At 42.6% G+C, this 17,551-nt stretch overlaps 1 protein-coding gene across 1 annotated transcript in view; it reads left to right on the top strand.

Moving 5' to 3' along the window:
• The window catches only part of LOC311515700 (uncharacterized protein), a 148,960-nt gene that overhangs the window by 114,380 nt on the left and 17,029 nt on the right, over positions 1 to 17,551 (top strand). Inside the window, exon 2 of the mRNA XM_084618942.1 lies at positions 3,046 to 3,141. Coding sequence (XP_084475068.1) covers positions 3,108 to 3,141 — 34 coding nt within the window. The 5' untranslated portion in view covers positions 3,046 to 3,107. The remainder of the gene's footprint in view (positions 1 to 3,045; positions 3,142 to 17,551) is intronic.

Raw genomic sequence — 17,551 nt, 5'->3', positions numbered from 1 at the left:
CATATATCCCATGTAAGTTGTCGTCGTTATCAAAGGGATGTTACCCATGGGATGAAAGGTGGCTAGATGGCAGTGCTAGTCATATGGCTTTACTGATGCAAAATTTGTAACAAGAGCCAGTCAAGATAATTAGATGAATTTTTTTTAAAATGCTGTTCCATCAAAAATTTCATTATAAAGGTTTCTCAGCTCCAGGATGGAATTTCTGGACACAGAGAGAGAGAGAGAGAGACCCAATAGTTTGGTAGTAAGGCACTCTCTGCCTGATTCAGAGCAGGGACTTGAAATTTGGTGTCCCACATCCCAGGTGCGTTATTCATTGATGAGTTGAATAGTGACTTGATAACTAGCAGGCTTTTGGCTGTTCTGGGATGGATTTCTCCCTCATGTTTTTTCATGAGAACAGTCTCATTTTCATTCTGTATTAGAATAAAAACACATTTACAAACCACGGAATTTTTGGTGAAATAGAATTGTTGTAACCACTCATCCCAATAGTCACTTGAAGCTTCTGAAATATGGCATCTGTAGTAAATAGCACATAAAATACTATCATTCAAAATGACTGCTTGCTATTATTATATTACAGTAGCACCTAAGGCCTTCAGACAAGATCAGGGCCCCATTGTGCTAGGCTCTGTACACACACTTACTGAGAGCAATTAGTGGTTAGCCTTTGCCATTTACCATGAGGATGATACCCCATGTAAGGCCAGATCTGTGCAGGCAAACTGGACAGGGAATGAATTCAATAGGGCTTCACACAGCAGCCCTGTCCTGCCCTGTCTGATTGCAATTCCGGGGATCATGTTAGTAATCTAATGTAACTGCGGATGTTCTTATCATTTAGATAGAGACACAAAACAGACAAACAGAAGGAAACAGAGTCTGAAGTAATTATTGAGAAATACCTTGTATCCTGGGCTTTGGATATGGCCCTTAGGGCCTATCCCATTTCATGTTAATTTTTTTAACCATCTGTTTGCTAAATACACAAAAGCAGAAGAATAGGGAGTGGGGAGATTTATATGTAATTTTTAAACATACAGCTTGATTTCAAGGGCAGATAGGACCAGTAGGTTAGATGGGTGCTGGAATTGTGTCATAGACAATAATTCAACCAATCACCATTTTTGTACATGGATTAAGAAAAAATCTCACAGATGAAATGCACAACATTATGTCTTCAAAATCCAAATAAACTGATCAGACCTTTTAAACTGACTCCAGCAACTTTAATTGGATGAATACAACAAGAAGCAAAATGACAACAAAAGTGAATAAAAATAGAGCAGTGAATAGGTCCTTATTTACAAATTGTATCTGTCCCATTCATTCTTTGGGTCCGTTTCTAACTCCAGCTGCAACTCTTTCCAATTGACAAATCTTTTGAAAACTGCCACCCAGAATGTTCTAGATCTTAAATGTGTGCTAATCACAAACAGTTGTCACAGTTTTTAAAGCTCCATATTCCACAGGAAGCTGGCTCTTGATTCTGTAGTGGATCAAACCAAAACTCTGTATCTGAACAAACCTAGATTTTATGATGTGTGAAATCTAGTTCCAAATGTTGTGCTTTTGGACCATCTCTAATTTTAACCAATAGCATTGCTATGAAAATGAACTAATCATCTTTTAGCTTCCCATCAGCAATTGGGCAGGGCAAGACAACATTCTGTTTGACCTCTGACATTCCCATAATTAACATTCTGTGTATCTTTGTTCTCATTGCATGGGGAGTTAGTTATGTATACAGTGTATGTGTTTAATATGGGTTTACTCAGAGGCTATGTTTCTCACAGTTCTAAAATGAAATATAAGGACCCAGATGGTAATAACGATGAATAAGATTACATAATAATTGAATAACAAGGCTGATATCTTTATAAGCACTCTTAGGTAATTCCTTGCAAACGAGAGGTCCATTATGTCTTAACCTGTTCTTTGTCACCACTGTTGTTCCACTGTCAAGGTAAAGTAAAGAATGTCCACAGACCTGTTATGACATTAATCATACTCCTGTGAACAACAAATGCAACAAAATTGCAGCAATTAAGAACATAGGAAACATTTGCGTTTTTGGAGGACTGTGGAGTAGTATGGTTTACACAGAAATCATAAGAGTTGTGTCAGAGCAGCAAGATAGGAGCTGTATATACAGCCTTCCTAAAATGTAAGAACACCTCAGGCAGAGGTACACCTGAAAGAAGCAGAATAGCCAGAGATTCCCTGAAGTCCACTAGGGACTTTACTATTGCTATTGATTTTGTGTGGAAGTAGCCTGGATACCACAGTGTTGTGCAGCAGTATAAAACCCTAATACAGATACAGTGTATAGTGTTCTGGCCTCTCCATGGTTACACTGAGTGTGGGCATTTTAAACACATATCCCAGCATCTATTTGTTGCATGGGAACCAGAAAAACTGCCCACTGCACAGCTGTGAACTGACATTTCATCATTAGAAATATGGACTGGCTAACACTAATCTTTGGTTCTGACTGTATTTGTGCCAAGAAGGCTGTGCTTGCATAAAAATATTTTTAAATGATTAGATATTTGATCAAGAGACAGGCCCAAGTCATAAAGTTCAGATCAAAATTCAAATCACAATTCAAGATTTCCCAAAGCAGAAGGCTGTTCAGATTTATACTTTGGGCAAATTATAAAAAGGGCCCAAGCCATAGCATTTGCATCTTGATGAGAATTACACTTTCCTAAAGTTCAGGAAGTTTTGGATCCAGTGATCTGGTATGAGATCATCTCTAATTTATGAGGGTAAAAATAGTAGCCGCAGTGACACTGCTAGGATAAATACTATAAGAACTATTGTACCTCCTGCTTCTGATCATAAATTGACCACCAGCTGCAATTAAAGTGTGTGGGTATCATTTTCTTACCCTGCCCCTTACCACCTACCAAGATGACACTCACTGTTATAAACCTGAAGGGTTGCTTACAATCATTTACCAACCTTTGCCTTTTCTTAATTTCATTTTTAAATGATAGAATTTTCATTAACCTTCTCTCCTATGTCCTTCTTCAGGAAGCAGATGCTGTTGACATCAGCAGCAGAACCAGTGGCAGCTTCCTGTAAGTGGCTCTGGAATGACAGGAAGCAGCAGTTCTGAAGCCCTTCATGGTAAGTGACCTCAAAAGATCCCACATGGCCAAGGAGAAACAGGCAGTGCTCCTGTGTCTCCCCCAAGCTACTTAGCAGCTGCTGCTTTAACTGCTGAAGGAAGAGATGCAGTAGGGTGCTAGAGCCATTGCCAGGAAAGTGCCAGCTTCTTCTCCCCTCAACCCTGCTTGAAGAGCTCTCCCATTGTAGCCCATTGACTTTTTCCTTCTCAATCCCTGCAGAGACAGTCCAAATAGCAAAGTATTGTTCTGGGGGAAATGTGTATTTCCAAGTGGATTATGGAAGTCAAATTGGATACCAAATTCCAGCAAGTGTTGTGCACAGGCATTTGCCAGAAAACTTCACCCAACCAAAGTTAGTTGTCCCACCTTTGACTCCTCTAAATTGATCCAGCCAGCCAGCTATTTCTATGGCCCATTACTGTATTATCTGAACACCTCACAAACTTTCAAACCCATAGAGATGCTACTGTGCAGACCCTCAGCAAAAGAGGGGGCTGTGGACTGTGCTCTTGGGGGTCATGGCAATGGTCTGCATGTTTACACACACACAGACACGGAGAGTCCTTACACATTGGGCCTTTGCAAATTGGTCATGTTCCTGGCAGAAATAGCACATGTGCACATGCATGTGAGGAACAGGAGACTGAGGGACAGAATATGGATGTATATTTACTCTGTTTTTGCAGTGTGTCTGTGCATCTCTTTGAGACACCATGGCATGGTGATCCAGAATTTGGCATATAACATTCAGTAGTTGGGTACAGTAGGAGTTCATCAATAATGTATTGAATTACGTGTAAACGTATGCTGTGGTATCATCAGTGCTTTATATTTTTCTGTTTTTTTATTATCCTTGGATGAACTGGGCAATTTTTAACACCGTAGCTGAAGACAAAGAGACAATTGCTCCTGTTTCTCAAAGCTTAAAACAAATCTAGAGAATAAGCCAGCACATAGCAGCAAGTGGCAATGATGACAGCCTTCATGTGAGCCGCAGGTCAGATGGACCTGATTAGCAGAGAGACACTTCTCTCAGGCTTTGCAGCTTCAAGGACGGGGCTAGCAATCTCTCTTTTCTGAGGTTAAACTGGCCCATTGCCACTGTAAACACAAAATCTCACTTACATGGTTGAAAGATTAAATATCTGATTAAGATTTTTGGCTGCTAATTTGTTGAATTTGGCCATGTGGACAATTCTGAGCTACACAATTTTCATATGTGCCTATTGTTATTTCATGTAACTGAGAGAGGAGGTCACATTTCATCTGAAAATCAAAGAGGGACATATAGTTTGGCCCGTTTTCTAAAACTTGGGGGAAAGTATTAGAGCATGAGCCTGAGCATGCTGTCCTCTTAAGGAAAGTCCCTATAGCAGCAATGTTACTCCATATGATCAAACTATAGATTGAATTTTATTTTAACCACTTATACCCCCTGTCTCAGGGATATGAACTATTCCACCCACTCTGTCTGAATTAAATCAGAGGAAGAATTTAATCAGAAAAATATGAATGCTTTTGGGAAATATTTAAGAACACTTTACTAGATGCCCAGAAAGACACAGTTCTATAACTGAGGGAGTAGGCTGTGCTGCTTAAAAAAATAATATGGTTTAGAGGGGAAGTGAAGGTAGCTGTAAATGTATGTGTGTGTGTGTATATATATATAATAGAAGAAAAGGGAAGCAGATATAATGAGTATAAATCAGAAGCTAGGAATTATAGAAAACTGATAAGGAAGGCCTAGGCACACAAAGAGAAATCTATGACCAGCAGGGTTTTTAAATATATGAAGGAGTTTTTAAAATATATTAGAAATAAAAAGAATCCTGACAATGGTATTGGTCCATTACGAGATGGAAATGGTAGAATTATCAGTAATAATACAGAAAAGGCAGAAGCGATCAATAAATGTTTCTCTTCTGTATTTGGGTAAAAAGAGAGGATGTAGTCTCATCATATGGTGATAACACTTCTTCCATTTCACTAGTCTCTCTGGAGGATGTTAAACAAAAGGTACTAAAGTTCGACATTTTAAAATCAGCAGATACAGATAACTTGCATCCAAGAGTTTTACGAGAACTGGCTGAGGAGCTTGCTGGATTGTTGATGATTTTCAATAAGTCTTGGAGCACTGGGATTGACTGGAAGAAAGCTAATGTTGTGCCAATTTTTAAAAAGGGTAAATTGGATGACCTGATTAATTATAGGCCTGTCAGCCTATGATAGGGTGTACCAGCACCAGCTCAGTCTGCCCTGACCATCGAGGAAGGAGGACGCACATTGCAGGCTCCCTCCCAGGAGCTGCTAGAGCCCCATACCCTGGAAGCCAGGTGCACTGAGACTCAGGCAGATACCCTCCTGCCCATGGACGCCCAAGAGGAGATGGAGCCCAGGAGACCTGTGGATGGCAGTGCTGGAAAACAGGGTAGTAAGTAGCCCGGGGAACTAGACATTGATCTGGTTGTGGAACCGGGACAAAGGCAGCATGTTTCAGACGGATCCCTGCTAAACTTATAGTGAATCCATTCGCCACTATCAGAGCCATGGGTTGGGACCTGGTAGAGTAGGGAGGCCCAGGTCCCCCTACCCCAACCACCACCCACCCCTGGGTGGAAGCCCATTTCCACCCTGGGCACTAGGCCAAACAGCCCAAATAGGAGGGCTGCCTTATTGACTCTGCCCATTAGGCCATACTGACCTGTGGCTTAGGGTGGTCATTTGGACTCAGCCATAGGGCTATAACACCCTCTCTCCACCCCACAACACAGCCTAACATCACTCCCAGAGCAAGATGGAGCAGCGGATACTGGACTCAGTTAATAAAGAGCTAAAGGAAGGTAATGTAATTAAGCAAATCAAGATGGATATACTGTATGGAAAATCTGATCCTCTCAGACTAACTTGTTTTTTTTTATTAGATTACAGGTTTGGTTCATAAAGGTAATAGTGTTGATGCAATAAACTTAGACTTCTGTAAGGCATTTGACTTGGTACCAAATGACATTTTGATTTTATAAAAGAATGATATAAAATTAACATGGCACCAACATCAAATGGATTAAAAACTGGCTAATTGCTAGGTCTCAATATGTAACTGTAAACAGGGAATCGTCATCAAGTGGGTCTATTTCCAGTGGGCCCCACAGGGACCAGTTCTTGGCCCTGTGCTATTTATTGGTGACCTGGAAGAAAACATGAAATCATCATTGATAAAGTTTGCAAATAACACAAAAATTGGGGAAGTAGTAAACAATGAAGAGGACAGGTCAATGATACAGAGCGATCTGGATCGCTTGGTAAATTGGGCACAAGCAAACAATATGCATTTTAATACAGCTAAATGTAAATGTATGGATCTGGGAATAAGATTGTAGGCCATACAGGCTGGGATACTTGCTCCTGGAAAGCAGCAACTCTGAAAAAGATTTGGGGGTCGCAGTGGATAATCAGCTATGTATAAGCTCCCAGTGTGACACTGTGGCCAAAAGAGCTAATGCAATCCTCGGACGCATAAACAGGGGAATGATGAATAGAATTAGAGAAGTTATTTCACCTCTGGATTTGGCATCGGTGTGAACGCTGCTGGAATACTGTGTCCAGTTCTGGTGCTCACAGTTCAAGAAGGATGTTGATAAATTTGAGAGGGTTCAGAGAAGAACCACAAGAATGATTAAAGAATTAGAACACATGCCTAATAGTGATAGACTCCAGGAGTTCTATCTATTTATCTTAACAAAGAGAAGATTAAGAGGTGTCTTGATTACAGTCTATAAGTACTTACATGGAGAACAAATATTTAATAATGGGCTTTCTAATTCAGCAGAGAAAGGTATAACACAATCCAATGCCTGGAAATTGAAGCCAGACAAATTCAGACTGGAAACAAGGTGTATGTTTTCAACAGTGAGAGTAATTAACCATTGAAACCAATTGGATTCTCCATTACTGACAATTTTAAAATCAAGATTGGATGTTTTTCTAAAAGATTTGCACTAGGAATTATTTTGAGGAAGTTCTAGGGCCTGTGCTATACAGGAGGTCAGACTAAGTGATCACAATCACAATGGTCTCTTCTGACATTAGAATATATGGATCTACAATGGTCTCAACTACATCACTGTGAAATCATACCAGAGAGAGAATTTGAAGGTGTATAGCATGAACCTGCTATGAGGCTTGACTCAAAGCTCACTGAAGTCAATGGAAAGACCCTTACTGACTTCAGTGGGATTTGGATCAAATCTATAGTGTGACTTCTCTTACCAGATGCCATGAATACGCTAAACTGCAAAATTTACACAAGCAGAATAGTGGAAATCGTGACCCAAAGATGGTCTACCTAATGCCTATTTCTGAGGCTGGGCCTGTCCCCTGACCCATTTCCCCAGTGGTTGTGCCTGTGGTTGTGCCTACGCCCATGTGATTGCTTTAGCATGACACAAGGAGATGTAGAGTAGCATGCTCAATGTGGTGGGGTCTGTAAGGAGGTTCAATGGTGTTGGGGCGTGCTCAGTGGAAATGGAATGATCAGAGATTTGAGCGGCAAATCTCTTGCAAGTTCTATAGGCCTTCACAGACTGCAAATGGTGATTTTGTTATTTTTATTTTTAACAGCACGTAACACAGCCAAATCTGAATAAATTTTCACAGAGGGAGCAAAAGGCACTTCCCTAGCAGCAGAACTAACCCCCTGCCAAATTTCAAATGTTTGCTGCAAAAAGTGATTGGAATTTTTTTTATCATGGGAAATATTAGGCAATCTTAATATAGGGGTCACTATTGTTCCTCCTATAATGAATCTTTATTATTCTGGCCTCATTTGACACAATGGGCTCAATCTTGTGTTCCACCCCACTCCTTAACAGCTGCTCCTATAAAGCAATGAGAGCATAAAGCAGCCATATCTCCGCAACAGGCATAGAGCCAACATAATAGTACACATTTGAGAAAATTGTGATCTGTCTATGTAGGTGCTTGTAAAGCTTCCCGCACTGCTGTATCTGAGATAAAAGTCACTGAATAAATTGAAGTTATCGAAAACCTACAGATTGGGTTGTAATAGACAAACCTTCTCCCCTGACACCTCATTGCTCACTATGCATTAGCCACACACAGCAAACTATCATGTTCTGATAGAAAATGTGACACTGTCCTCTCGGTTTAAGCCTGACTTTTCAGAATTATTTTTAGTGGTGCAACTGTCAGCATTCCTTTTAGACTTTCTTTTCATTGCAGCCTTCACAGGGACCAGAGCTGAAAGAATAATTCATAACAACCAAAAGTAGCCTCTTTTTTTTTTCTGTTTGTTGCATATTCGTGATCGAGTTGTGGTTTCTTCATTCATTTTTTATATCTCTTTAAATTTTATACTGTGTGGATTGATCATGAGTACTCTAAACAACTCAGTCTGTGCTGCTCAGTTTTGATTTGTCAGTAAAGACTTATGACATTGTTTCTGTTCACTTCAGCAAGTTCAGTGAGACTACCCAAGCTTAAAGTTAGGCACATGCTTAAAGAAAGAACGAGGAGCACTTGTGGCACCTTAGAGACTAACAAATTTATTTGAGCATAAGCTTTCGTGGGCTAAAGCCCACTTCATCAGATGCATGCAGTGGAAAATACATGCTCGTTCTTTCTGCTTATACAGACTAACATGTCTACCACTCTGAAACCTGTCCGCACATGCTTAAGGATGTCACTGTACTGAGGCCTGGATGAGCATGCAAGCACTTCCAGAGCAAACACTGAAATTTTCCCCAAAATCTGCTTTTCACAACTTTTTATGCCAGTAATCTGCACTACTTGAATGTTCATAAAAAGCAAATGCACAAAGGGGCAAATAAGAAAATTCATTTAGAAATTCCAATGAATATTCATGGCAAATGTTTTGTATTATTCACCCAACTCTAAAGGACAGAGACAGTCATCTAACAGATTTCAGAGTAGCAGCTGTGTTAGTCTGTATTCGCAAAAAGAAAAGGAGGACTTGTGGCACCTTAGAGACTATCAAATTTATCTGAGCATAAACTTTCGTGAGCTACAGCTCACTTCATTGAATGCATTCAGTGGAAAATACAGTGGGGAGATTTATATACATAGAGAACATGAAACAATGGGTGTTATTCCACCCCCCACCGTTCCTCAGACATTCTTGTCAACTGCTAGAAATGGCCTACGTTGATTATCACTACAAAAGGTTCCCCTCTCCCCTCCCCCGCCCCCCCCTGCTCTCCTGGTGGTAATATCTCACCTTAAGTGATCACTCTCGTTACAGTGTGTATGGTAACACCCATTGTTTCATGTTCTCTATGTATATAAATCTCCCCACTGTATTTTCCACTGAATGCATCCAATGAAGTAAGCTGTAGCTCACGAAAGCTTATGCTCAAATAACTTTGTTAGTCTCTAAGGTGCCACAAGTACTCCTTTTCTTTTTTCATCTAACAGAGACACACTCGTCAAGTTAAATGGCAAGAAAGCTTGTGATCTTGCAGTTTGGATGAATGTACCTCACTAGCTATAGTCACCTCCTCTTCTCCCCCCCTCAATCCCTGAGAAATTACATGGGTAGCTGTGATGGACCCACACCCAACCCACAGTAACATTCTACATTTTAAAAGGTAGAAAAAACAGACAGGAAGCTTACTGAGGTTTACAGTACCCTCTACTGGAGGAATAAAGCATCAGTCTCAGGTAAAGTGTAATTTCAGGAGCTGCTGCTTTCTGTTCAGCTACCTAGCAGATGATGGGACTTTACAATTCAGAGGCAAAAATACATGGAGAAGCTGAGACAAAAGAAAGATTAAGGGGTACATTTTTAGAAGCCTCCAATTCACACCTGAAGTTTTGCACCTGAAATTCGATTGTTGATGCAAATATTAGTTACATCTGATTTCTTGATTGTGGGTGCAAATCAGGTAGTTAGAAGGCCACCTACTAATTTCTGTACACAGTTGAACTGTGGACACAAAATTGGGGACAAATTCCACCTACAAACAGGTCCCACCCAGATAATAATACTCCTCTGTATGAGTTGCCCAAGGTCACACAGTGAATCAGTGAAAGAGCTTGAACGTATAACACAGATCCCCTGATCCCCAGTGCTCCACTTTAACGATAGAGAATTGTGCCTCCAGAAGCAAACAAAAGAAAGCCCTATTGGCTTTACTTATACAGTAGATGCTGGGGCAAGCTCTCCTTCAAGATAATGTTGCTGAGTTATCATAACACTATTGTACTTCTATTTACATTACGGCTGAATAAAAAAATTTTAATCCACTTTAACAATAGCAGTCATTTGCTATTAAGTTTAGCACAGCATTCCCCTTGCCTGTAACTAGTTGGCCAAGTCAGCTTCTCTCTAGAAGTCTAGATCAACAACGTAAGGAGAGGTGAACAGCCTGATTGATATTCTGTGCACAGGTAGGGTGAAAATCTAAAATTCAAAGGAAGAGCAGAAAAGCAGACTCAGAATTATACATCTATGAAAAATATGCAGCTTGCTAGTCTTCAGATGTCATTGGCAGGCAGCCCATTACCTTTAAGAGTATTTAAAGTATGTTAGCTACAGACCAAGCGAATATACTGTAAACACAACATAATAACTCTTTAATACAAGAGAAAGATTGTATTTACCTATCAGAGACATTTGATTATCAAGCAGCATTACACTGTGAAAGAAAAACACTCTAGCCCCTTCCAGTCTTGAATTCCAGCATACCGCATGTAATTTTAATGTGGTCAGTAATCTGTTTAGGGGCTATTTAAAAGGTAACCATTACAATAAATGCATTCATGTAAACAAAGGTGTTTTTAATGCCTTTTGTGTGAAATGTAAAAGTAAAGTCCTGAGTGGATTCTGTAGTATATTTAGCAAGAGTAGGCATTAATCCTGGTCAGATTTCACTTTGGATATATAAATTCCCCCTGAAATTTCAACTGAGTATGGTATTCTCCTTGACATTGTGTCCTAAACTGTTGGTTAGTGTTGCCCAGAAGTGGCTGCATTTCAGCAGCAGGTGAAGTTAGAGATTAACTATCTCCAATCCAAATCTCTTCTCTGCAATTCAGAATTCAGTTGCATATTCAGAATTTGTTCTGCATGAAGAACAGTGGATCCTGTTAAAAATTCCCTGCACAGAATAATGCAGCAAAGTAGAATATTTTGCCTTTATTCTGTGATAAATCAAGTAATAGTTATCTCTAATGCTTTTCTTTTCACTTAACATTTTTGGTAATGAAAGGACAGTAATTAAAAATATAAACAGACCTTTCACTTTTTGTTTTATACTTATCTTCTGCATGTGCTTGTAATAATCTGCCTTCTTGCCAACACCATCTTGTAAATGAGATCCATATCTCAAGGGTTTATCCTGGTTAAATAAACTGAATTCAATAAAACCCATCTTCAGATATTCCACATGTGAGAGTTATTACTACACTAACATGCTACTGTTGCTTCTGTTACCTAGTGTTACAGATGCATTAACATCTCCCCTTTGCTTGAGTTATGCTGCACTGTATATCTAAGATAAGAAAATGGAGTGTCTGGAGTCTGTTCAGTGTTATCGTATAAAACACAGTGACTTTTTTATTGAAGGAGCTCCACGAGTCCCTCTGCTGCGATGCAGGTTTTATTGAAACTAATTCAGAGGCAAAAATATTTAAAGATAAATGTTGAACTGAAAACAAAATAACTCATGATGTTATTCTCCCCCCTGCCTGCTGGTAATCCCCATGGTAATCCATCATATCGGGCTGCATAGCATTTCTTCACAATCAGAGCTCAAAGGTTACAGTAGTCTCAAATTTGTACCCAGCAAAGTTGGCATCAGTATTTTCTGCACACTGAAATTCTCTGCTGAATCTGTCTCCTTTCATTGTTCACCTTTGTGGGGCCTGAGACCTATGCTCCCACTCAATGTAAATGTCAGGGTAGAACAAATGACTACATTCAAGACCAACTGTATTTCTTTTGTTTTCTATATAACTTCTTCCAGTCATCCATTCTTGAATTTTCTATCTTGTTATACAGGACTATTAATATTTAGTTCCTCACAGCATACCTTCCTGACACTGTCAACTTACATTTCATTTCATTGGCAAAAGCACCCAAGAATGAACCACTGATCCAAGCAAGACTAAGCGCTCTTTAAAGAGCTATTAAATATCTTCCAGCATCAATCTGCTCTTGTTTGGAAGATAGTGGAGTAGACATCAAGGGCCTGTTCCATGATGTGGGTAGACAACACCTCTCAAGACTGGGGCCCCCAAGAGTGAGAGAGCAAAGAAAAGATTGATCATCCTTTCTTCCCCTGCTCTCTGTACCCTAGGTTCCCTCCTACTTTCATCTACCTTCTAGCCCCTTTTGACCCACTGTCTTTCCCAGAGTAGAATTCTGCTGTTGCATCACCGTGGAAGAGGAATAATAGAACCTCGTTTAGTTCATAGGAACATGGACAAAGTGAATGACCAGCTTTGGGATACAAGGTTGTTTTGATTGGCAACAAAAGTTTAACATTCAGAAAGACTTTAATGACAAATCAGAAATACTGAATATAGGCTCTTGCGAGATAGCCCTGAGGCTATTTTTGGCCTGCCAAAAAAGGCTTTATAACAGTATTGCAAATAGCATGGCTCCCTTTGCATTTATAGGGAGTGGAGGCCTCTCAGGGAAGATTTCCATCAGCAGAGCCAAAAAATAAAATAATAATAATAATTGATAATTAATAAAAAAGCAACCCAGCAACAAGAAGAGGGAAGATTTATGCTTCCCAAGGGAACATAGCCTATAAGGTTTCAAGGAGGATTTCAAGATTTTGACTGCCTGGCTATGTGATAAATTTCATCTCGAGCTATGTTTCAGATAACCACTGCACTGTACAAATAACATAAAGACAATCCCTGCCCCTGAGAGCTTCACTCTGGGAGTCTGGCAATATGTAACAGGTGAACAAACGAACAGAGGGGATAGCGGGGGTAGGGGGAGAAAGTAGGACAAGGTAACAGGTAAGTTAGTAGTCACAGTGTTCCAGTAGTAATAGAAATCACAGGCTGTTTACTGAGACCACAGTGACTAATTGTAATGGAAATACACCTTGTCTCCCTGCTCACACCTGTGATCTCCCAATTCAGCTCACTGTGAGACTGATCTGCTTTCTTCCGCCCACAAGTGACTTCTTACCTACAACTCCATGTTTAGCACCGCCTCCCTGCCCCTGTCAGTTATGCACCCTCATTCACCTCCAGATTTGCCTTGGCAGCTCCCTTTGTTCCTTAGCTTGCCCTCTTACGTGACTGTCTCCAAATATCAATATGCCAATTTTAAAAGGAACTGGTATGACGCACACGCTGTGTAACATGAAATGATCTTCACTGTGGTAACTCTCCTATCCCTACTGCCTCCCCCTCCCTTCCCATGTTGTTTACTGTCTGTCCTTACAGCTGGATTGGGACTAGCCCTGACAGGGCCTGACAACTGAAAAGGGAGACAGAATATAAACCCCACACCCACAGGGAAGAAGCTTAGGAGGCTGTGTGTGCTAAAGCAACCCTGTCTGTCACACATGGGAGGGAGGAGGGTTTTAAAAGGAGGAAGCTGCAGCACCCCTAGGGGAAGCTCTGTGTTGGGAGTGGCTAGAGTAGTTCCTGGAACAGCAGGAAGACGCTTAGGCCAGAAACCTCAAAGTTCTGTGATGAGTCCATTAGGCCTCAGGAGTAAGCCATAGGGAGGGGCTGACTTGGTTACCCAACCCTGCGAACTCTAGCAAAACTCCTACCCAGACATCCCTGTGGTAAGGTGGTGCTGCTGCCTTTTTTTTTTTTTTTTTTTGGCCTGGTTATTGACCCAGGGCGGGACTTGATTTGTGTTGACCTGAACTTTTGTTTTTTCCCCACCCAGAAGGAAAGGAGACAGGCTCCTCAGCGTGGGGCCACCAACAGGATTAAGAGGCTGTGGCCTTTACTTGGCTGACTTTGTAGTGGGTGAGGGGGCCCAGCCCCACTAGGGAGGTGCTCCAGAGAGACACTCTTTACACCCTGCATGGCCATGAAAAAGTCACCCAAATTGCAGGGCTGAATGAAGGTATAAGCACATACCTTGGGGCTCAGCTTTCTGGAGTCATGTGCTGACAGCAAAATCTTAAGCTTTCGTTTAAAAAAAATAGTAAGTGTCTAGCCCACATGGTTGAAAAGAAAATCTTGAGATAGTGATCTGAGTGCAATCAGTAGAGTGATATCTGTCTGTGTCTGCAGAGAGCTTGAAACAATAGCTTTGAGAAGTGTGAACTCCAGTGTTGCTGCCATTCACAATTTTACTGTGAGTCTTAAAGCCCCAGCTGCTGGAAGCCTGTGATTAGGAAAGAATCTGTTTTCATTTTAAAAATAATTCTAGCCCAAATGACGATAGAGAGAGCTTGAAAATGTGACTCAAGAGCACGCTAAAGGCTCAAAGGCCTAAAAAAAGAACGCTAACAGTTGTGTGTTTGCGGGGAGGGTTGTTTGTTTTGTTTTTTAAAGTTTTAGTTTGAGGACTCCTGGCTTTTGACTATTTGGAGTGGGCAATACAGACTGCCTCATACATCTCTATGGGCTGCTAACTCCAAGACTCACTGCTCTGAGAGGCCTTGCTAACACCAGCCTAGCAGAAAACTGGGTGTGGGGGCCAGGAGTAGAGTTCAGTGGGGCACCTCCACGGACCCTAGCAGATACAACTCTGTTACTGGGGTAAGTACTGGGGGGTCGCCTGCTGCCACTCCTGGGGGTGTGTGCAAAAGGGTCCATGCTGCTGACCTTCCCTCTCTGGAAGAGGAGGGGCCCCCTGCCAAGTGGGATGGGAAGCTCCATGTCATGGTGTGCCTAGGACCCTGGATTGCCTTAATCCAACCCTGCCAGCATGCGGTGGAATCCATGTTCCAGGGTGATGCTCACCTACCCACAGAGATTTCCCTTCCCTCAAGAGCAACAAGGTTGTGGGTATGGTTGCAGAGAGCAAAGTCACCCTCCATTTTGGAAGGCGGGGCTCTGGACTTCAGAGAGCTGTAGGCTACAGTCACCACCAGTCTCTGGTTGCTGTTAGAGTTATGTAATCTTTCAACAGAAGTAACTGTTTAAATAGCAGCTCTCCATGCCTTAAGAACAACATCGGTGAAATCGTAGCTCCATCCCCTCCTTCCCATGCGCCAACCAACACCGCTGGCTGTGCCGGAGGGCTAGGTGGGAGAATTGTGCTATGCCCTAAATCAGAGGTGGGCCACATCCGGCCCACGGAACCGTCCTGTCCGGCCCCTGAGCTCCTGGCCAGGGAGGCTCCCCCATGGCCCCTCCCCCGCTGTCTCCCCGCAGCCTCAGCTCGCCGTGCTGCCAGCGCGGGAGGGAGCTGCACTGCGGGGGCAGGGGACAGCAGGGAGGGAGGCTCACCTGCAGCCTAGGGGAGCAGGCGGGAGTGAGGCCAACACGGGCCGAGGACTCGGGAGGAGCACCAGGCGGTCGCGCAGCTGGCTGGAGAGAAGTGGCGCTTTGAAGGGGAAACCGCCGCTTCTCTCCGGCTACGCGGCTGCCCCTGCTCCTCCTGAGTCCTCTGCCCATGTTCGCAGGGCCGCATTCTGAAAGGGGCTTTAGAGGGGGGGTTGGATAGGGGCTAGGGTGTGGATAGGGGTCAGGACAGTCAGGGAACAGGGGAAGTTGGAGAGGGGGTGGAGTCGGGGGGGGACGGTTAGGGGCTGGGGGTCCCAGGAGGGGGCAGTCAGGGGGACAAGGAGTGGGGAGGGTTGGCTGGGTCGGGGGTTCTGGGGGGGGAAGTCGGGATGGGAAGTGGGAGGGGGCGGATAGGGTTAGGGTTTGGGAAGGCACAGCCTTCCCTACCCAGCCCTCCATACAGTTTCGAAATCCCGATGTGGCCCTCGGGCCAAAAAGTTTACCCACCCCTGCCCTAAATAGAGTTGTTGCAAATTATTCCCCTCTGACTCGCCTACAGGTCATGTGCAGATGGCCAGCAGTGATTTATGTCTTAAATGCCTGGTTCTGCAAAAACTTGGTGCAAGGAACAGCCCTAGTGAAGACAAGTGGACTACTCATATTAACAGTTGTTTGGTGGTTAGTGTTTGTAAGATCAGTTCCCTCGATTATCCTTTATTTTTTTTCTGCAAAATGCCAGGGACCCCAAGGGTGCCGTGTAAATAATAATAATTTCAATTTGCCAAAGATAAAGCCAAGGTTTTAATTTCACACTGTAGTTTAACATAAGGAAAGGAACATGAGTAGTTGGGGGAGATGAGGAGGCTCACGAGGAGTAAGGCATATGCAGGGAAGCGGGTGGGAGAGCGCAAGGAAAGCACTGTTCAATGGGAGTGTGTAATAGACACAAACAAAGTTTAGGCTGCATATGAAATGGGGTAGAGAATAACACTGAAAATATTAGAATGCCATTATATAAAACAAGTGATACAATATTATAGGTGTGGGCAGTGGGAATCTTCTGTTCCTTACTCAAAAAACCCCACAAGCCTCAGTCATAGAAATATAATAATACCAATTTTAAAAACTACCTTTCATTCCCTCTGTTTTCTTAATATCATGGTTTCATTGAGTACTATACAAACAGTTACCTGTATAGAAAAAGAGTTTGCACCCTTCGCTGCTTGGTTGGCAATTCACAAGCCATGTAGAATTCCCCAGCAGAAACAGCCATTTCAGAAACTTCTCCACAGATGTACCTCTCACAAAACTAAAGTGATTGGGCAACAAAATGGCAAATGAAATTTAATGTGGATAAATATAAAGTAATGCATATTGGAAAAAATAACCCCAACTATACATACAATATGATGGGGGCTAATTTAGCTACAACTAATCAGGAGAAAGATCTTGGAGTCATCGTGGATAGTTCTCTGAAGATGTCCACACAGTGTGCAGGGGCAGTCAAAAAAGCAAATGGGATGTTAGGAATCATTTAAAAAGGGATAGAGAATAAGACTGAGAATATCTTATTGCCCTTAGATAAATCCATGGTACGCCCACGTCTTGAATACTGCGTGGCCGCCAGGTGCTCTCCCTGAGTCCTCGGCCCGTGTTGGCCGCACTCCCGCCACCCACCTGCTCCCCTGAGGCTGCAGTTGAGCCTCCCTCCCTGCTCTCCCCTGCCCCCGCAGTGCAGCCCCCTCCCACGCTGGCGGCACGGCGAGCTTAGGCTGTAGGAGGACAGCGGGGGAGGGGCCGGCGGCGAGCCTCCCTGGCCAGGAGCTCAGGGGCCGGACAGGATGGTCCCGCAGGCCAGATGTGGCCCACCTCTGATTTAGGGCATCTCAAAAAGGATATACTGGCATTAGAAAAGGTTCAGAAAAGGGCAACTAAAATGATTAGGGGTTTGGAACGGGTCCCATATGAGGAGAGATTAAAGAGGCTAGGAC

Source organism: Lepidochelys olivacea (assembly GCF_965140295.1).
Source record: "Lepidochelys olivacea isolate rLepOli2 genome assembly, chromosome: 2".
Taxonomy (NCBI): Eukaryota; Metazoa; Chordata; order Testudines; family Cheloniidae; genus Lepidochelys; species Lepidochelys olivacea.
This window is presented reverse-complemented; position numbering and strand designations above follow the sequence as displayed.